The 5928-nt window shown below is 44.5% G+C and overlaps 1 protein-coding gene across 1 annotated transcript in view; it reads left to right on the plus strand.

The window, feature by feature from the left end:
* Nucleotides 1–4404, plus strand: part of BTK (Bruton agammaglobulinemia tyrosine kinase) — a 21947-nt gene extending 17543 nt beyond the window's left edge. Inside the window, exons 12-16 of the mRNA XM_012650026.1 lie at nt 427–598; nt 1123–1339; nt 2921–2985; nt 3626–3744; nt 4241–4404. Of these exons, the coding sequence (XP_012505480.1) occupies nt 427–598; nt 1123–1339; nt 2921–2985; nt 3626–3744; nt 4241–4404 (737 nt within the window). The remainder of the gene's footprint in view (nt 1–426; nt 599–1122; nt 1340–2920; nt 2986–3625; nt 3745–4240) is intronic.
* The last annotated feature ends 1524 nt before the right edge of the window (nt 4405–5928 follow it).

The raw sequence follows: 5928 nt of genomic DNA on the forward strand, positions 1-5928 counted from the left end.
CTCACTCTTGCTCAGGCTGGTCTCGAACTCCTGACCTCAAGTGATCCTCCTGCCTCGGCCTCCTGGAGTGCTAGGATTACATCCAGGCATGAGCCACTGTGCCCCGCCTGTCTTTTATTTTTAATTGTGGTAAAAATTTTCAGCACCATCCTTGAGTTCATTAACTACCATCATTAATATAATCATAAAGGAATTTTTGGGATGTTGTTTAGTCTATCTTCTTTCCTTATGGCGAACTTGAACCTAAAATTCTGATTCCTCCAATAATCCCCTGTCCCTGAGATTGACTTGAGCAAAGATGGATTACTACTTCTGGGAAATTCCGTTTTACTACTTTTCCTATTTCTACCCCAGTAGGGACTCTTATCTATTGTAGGAATTATGTACACGTGACCCCAAAGAATCACACCAAGACTTTGTTCTTAGGATCATGGGAAATAGATCCAAAGGACCTGACCTTCTTGAAGGAGCTGGGGACTGGACAGTTTGGAGTAGTGAAGTATGGGAAATGGAGAGGCCAGTATGATGTGGCCATCAAGATGATCAAAGAAGGCTCCATGTCCGAAGATGAATTCATTGAAGAAGCTAAAGTCATGATGTGAGTTACAGCCCAAACTCAACTCTCAATCTATTTTCTGGAGTCTAGGAATTACCAGGACAACCCACTGTGGTTTAAAGGTGACTTACAGTGAGAAAGATTTGGGACCAGGGCCTGAGGTCAACCTTTGACTGGTGGGAGTCCTAACTGCTAAGGTAATCATTTTTCTTCCTTAGATATTGGTTGAGAATAGTGTTGATCATGGGTGTGTACCATCTGAATAGCATTTGGGGCTAGATGTAGAAAGTGAAACTTTCAAAAGAAAGACTGATTCTAATTTAGCCTTAGTGTTCTTTCAGCCCTAGACTTTTTTTCCTATTCAACTGATGAGCTCCAAATCCATGCTCACCTCCACATATTAAGCACTCTTGGGGTTAAGGGTGGGAAGGAAGAAAGTAAACTTGCTATGATGGTCCCTTATGTGATGCTCTACTCTTAGGCCACCCCCTCTCCTCCTCAGCCCCTTTATGACTAGTATGTAAAGCCAAAAGGGGAGAACTGGTTCCTTGCTGCCTCTCCTGTAGGAATCTTTCCCATGAGAAGCTGGTGCAGTTGTATGGCGTCTGCACCAAACAGCGCCCCATCTTCATCATCACTGAGTACATGGCCAATGGCTGCCTCCTGAACTACCTGAGGGAGATGCGCCACCGCTTTCAGACTCAGCAGCTGCTGGAGATGTGCAAGGATGTCTGTGAAGCCATGGAATACCTGGAGTCAAAGCAGTTCCTTCACCGAGACCTGGTGGGACCTCGGAAGGATTGGCAGGGGACCAAGGGCTGAGGGGGTAGAAGTAGCAGTGGAAGATATATCACACATGGTTGAGAAGGGTTGCTGGTGCTGTCATTTCAGTTTTGTGTAGAAAACACTAAAAGTTTGGTGTGTCTCAGCCCCAGTGGTGAGCCAGGCAAGTATCTCCAGCCTCAAGTCCATGAGGTCTGCCATGGTGGGAGCTAGAGCAGTCACTCATCTCCAGCTCCCTACTGCCAACAAGGAAGAGGTGGAGTCCTTCAGTGGCCATTCTGTACTCGGAGCAGAAGGGACTGTGCTTCCCAATGAGACTGCTCTTGGCATGGGGCTATCTGTCATTTGGTTACATCAGAGTCACAAACTGTGGCCTGTGGGTGCATTTGGCCCACATGTTTTTTTCAAATGTTATACATAGTAAACACTTAAAAAGAGACATTTCACATTTTTTTTAAAAAAAACTGGAATTTCCAGCTTCTTTTGAAAATCTAGATCATCTTGAAATACCAGGTCCATATTCTCACAGACCACCTCTTTCCTTTATTTATTTTTAGAGACAGGGTCTCACTCTATCACCCAGGCTGGAGTGCAGTGGCATGATCATAGCTCGCAGAAGCCTCAAATTCCTGAATTCAAACCATCCTCCCACCTCAGCCTTCTGAGCAACTAGGACTACAAGCACATGTCACCATGCCCAGCTAGTTTTTAAAAATATTATAAAAGTAGAGAAAGGGGGGTTGGGCACATTGGCTCATGCCTGTAATCCTAGCACTTTGGGAGGATGAGGATTGCTTGAGGCCAGGAGTTTGAGGCCAGCAAGAGGGAGACCCTGTCTATACAAAAATAGAAAAATTAGCTGGGCATGGTGGTGCATACCTGTAGTCCCACCTACTTGGGAGGCCGAGGCAGGAGGATCAATTAAGCCCAGGAGTTTGAAGTTGCAGTGAGCTCTGATGACACCACTGCACTCTAACCCGGGTGGCAGAGCGAGACCCTGTCTCAAAAAAAAAAAAAAAGTAGAGAAAGGGTCTCACTATGTTGCCCAGGCTGGTCTTAGACTCCTGGTCTCGAGCAATCCTCCCACCCTGGCTCCTTTCCTTTAGACCAGGCACGTGTCCTCCATTCCCTGCAATCTCCACTTACCCCACTTCACTCTTACTTTCCTGCCTAGCCCCTGGAGGCACCAGAGTTTGTGCCCCTGTTTCTTTCAGCCAGGCCAAGGCTGAAATTGCCCTAGTCTCACTGGCCGAAAAGCAAAAAACAAACTTGCTTCCTATTCTCTCTCAATTCTTTCAGCATTTCAGTGCAGGAAGGAGTGTTGTGGAATTGCCCATGTGAATGAAATTGTTCTGCGTGTCCCCAGTCTTTACTCAGGACTATATATCAGGTTGCTTTCCCCATGGGGTGGAAATGCATAAAAATTTCTCGGTGGCATCAAAAAACTTGAATTAGTTGGGAAGGTTTCTGTACTCAAAGGCGATGAGGCTTCCCTGGCTTCATTCTACTGGTGGGGAGAAGCTTTGTGCCTTTGACCCATGTGCCAGGGATGGAGTCTCACGCGTATCTGTTGCACCACAGGCGGCTCGAAACTGTTTGGTAAATGATCAAGGAGTTGTTAAAGTGTCTGACTTTGGCCTGTCCAGGTGAGTGTACCTTTTTCATCTTTCCCTTTAAAAATAAAAATAGCATAGTACAAACATGAGGAGGTGTTATAGTTTTTAATCTCCTCCTTGTCTTTTTTTCTCATTCTAGTGTTTTCTGCTATCTTTCTATTCCTTTTGCTTCCTCTGAATTGTTTAAGCCATTTCTTTCATACTTTTGTTTCATTGTTACATCTCTCTCCTCTCCTTTCTCCCTTTATTTCTGCCCCCTCTTTTTTTTGTAGCTATTTCCCCAGTACCTTATCTTGATCTGTTAATCCTGTTGACTCTGCTCCATCCCTCCTTCTTTCTTAATCAGTCTAATTCCCACTGGCAACCGCAGAGCAGAAGGAAGGGAAAAAGAGCAGAGAAAGGAAAGGGGGACCCAGAAGAGGAAGGGAACACCTGCTAGATCTTATTTCACTTCACCCTTCCTGTAACCATACTGTCCATCAGGAAAGCTCAGATATGAAAACAGGAAATTGGTTAAAAGTAACATTTGTAAAACATATTGGTTGACCAGCAGAGGCTTTAGAGAAAGGCTGTAAGCATGTATCTGTGCCACTCTTGTGATTGTGCCAAGAAAACTTAAATATCAGAGCTCTCCAAACCCTAATGCTAACAAGTGCTGAACGCCTTGCAGGTACGTCCTGGATGATGAATACACAAGCTCAGTAGGCTCCAAGTTTCCAGTCCGGTGGTCTCCGCCAGAAGTCCTTATGTATAGCAAGTTCAGCAGCAAGTCTGACATCTGGGCTTTTGGTAAGCGAATAAGATTATACAGATTACACAGCTCAAAGGAAGAGAAATGCAATGGGAAAATTCAAACTTTGCAACCTGCACAGAGAGATTGTTCTTTCATTCATTTAATTCTCGGGGAGGGCTTGCTATGTGTCAGGCACCACGGGGGTTTCTGAGGATAAAAACAGTAAACTGGACATGATCCCTGCCTTCATTCAGTTTTCAACAGCTTCTGAATACTGATTGTGTACCAGGAACTCTGCCAGACCCTATAACTACAGAGACAAATAAGATGCTGTCTCTCTTCTAGAGGAGTTAATAATCTAGTGCCACCCTGATCTCCAGTCCCCCGGCACACATTGTGGTCAGTACCATAGCAGAAGTTTGGGCAAAATGCAAAAAGCTCAGAGGGAAGAACCAGCTGATTCTAATCTTGGAGGTTGCTCTGGGAAGACGAGGACCCCTACTACCCCAAAAGACTGCAAACTGACTTAATACTTTTATTTTTGTCTTCTAGGGGTTTTGATGTGGGAAATTTACTCCCTGGGGAAGATGCCATATGAAAGATTTAATAACAGTGAGACCGCTGAGCACATTGCTCAAGGCCTGCGTCTCTATAGGCCTCATCTGGCTTCAGAGAGAGTATATACCATCATGTACAGCTGCTGGCATGAGGTATGAGTTTTATTGTGACCTCTTACTTGAACCTACTTTCCCATTTATCCGGCCAGTCCCCACTCTCCATGGCCGCATGCCAGTTGGGCACAGACTGACAGCTGCACACATTCTCTGACCCCGGCCTAAGCCCCAATCCTCTGATGGCCAGAGGCTCTCCCAGGCCCACCCCAATTCCCACCAGAGTATCATTAGTAGACCCCAATATTAACTCAGCTTCAGAAAGAGGGGTGTTGTGGGATCACATCACCCAGCATTAGCAGGTAGCCAAAGGCACTCAGACAAGTGTATGTGCATTACAAAAGAAAAGTCGTGAATGTTTGTTCATTCCTTCGACAGTCCTTGGCCCTTTCTTCTACTTCACTAGCTGCCAACCTTTTCTGGCTGAGGTCCTAAATGAGATTTTTTTTAAAAACCCAAAGGCTTGAGAAGGAACTAAAATAAGTAGTAGAGTTTTTTGTTTTGTTTTTGTTTTTTAATACGGTGCATGGTGGGGTCTGTGGGTTGGTGTGGTATCTTGGAAATAAAGAGTCTGTCCCACTATTACTAAAATCCTTTGCTGCTCTCACTTTGGGTTCTTCTCCAGGTGCCTTCTTCACTTTTCAGTAGATCCTTGGCAACCTTATTTTGGCAACCTAAATCTCTAGTAGGAAATAAATGCTCAGCTCTTCACAGTGCCCAACAAACACATATGTGAATATGGAGCCCTCCGGGTGAGGTGAAAAGTGGGTAACTGGATCAGAGCATGGCTCCTTTCCCTTGAACAAATGACAGAGGTCACCAAAAACTGTGTGGAGAAAGGGAGAACTCCTTGGAGTCATTTCCCTTCTCTCTCCTGTGTGATGCAGAATTAGGGGTGATTGGTTATATTCCCTTCCAACCAGGACAGCCTCACTCTGCTATCTAAAAAACTATTTCAGACAGGCATTTTCTCCACAGCCTGTTTAAAGTAGTGGTCGCAAAACTCGATGCATATCAGAATCCCCGAGCAACTCTTAAAAATACAGACGACTGGGCCTCTTCCCCAGAAATTCTGATTATGTATGTCTGAAGTGGAACTCAGAAATCTCTTTTTAAACTTCCCAGGAAATTCTGATACTCAGCTAGGTTTGAGAACCATTGATTGAAAGGACCAAGAAATTAATGATCTTTTGGTTCTGATAGAGGGACACTATTCTTGCATGAATGTTCCCTGAATCACTAAATCCCTCAGGGGCTTGTAGACCATGGCTGTCAAAAAGAGCCTTAGTCCAGAGGCCAGACAATGGTGACAGAAGGTCCCATGTACTCAGAATCCTTGCCCAGAGATGCAGATTGTAGTTCTGAAATGTTAATCCCATTGTTAACTTTGGTTTGGGGATGATAAAAACAGTGTTTGAAACCAAACTAAAAATTAGCAGTTTGTGGGATTTCTCTTCTGCCAACCACTTAACCTTGTTTGGCAGCCATATTTCACTTGAAGCTTCAAAATAAGAATGCATTGTGTACAATTAGGCAATGAACTTGCCTTTAGTTTTTTTTTTTTTTTTT

Source organism: Propithecus coquereli, unplaced genomic scaffold (assembly GCF_000956105.1).
Source record: "Propithecus coquereli isolate 6110/MARCELLA unplaced genomic scaffold, Pcoq_1.0 Scaffold31, whole genome shotgun sequence".
In the NCBI taxonomy this organism is placed as follows: Eukaryota; Metazoa; Chordata; class Mammalia; order Primates; family Indriidae; genus Propithecus; species Propithecus coquereli.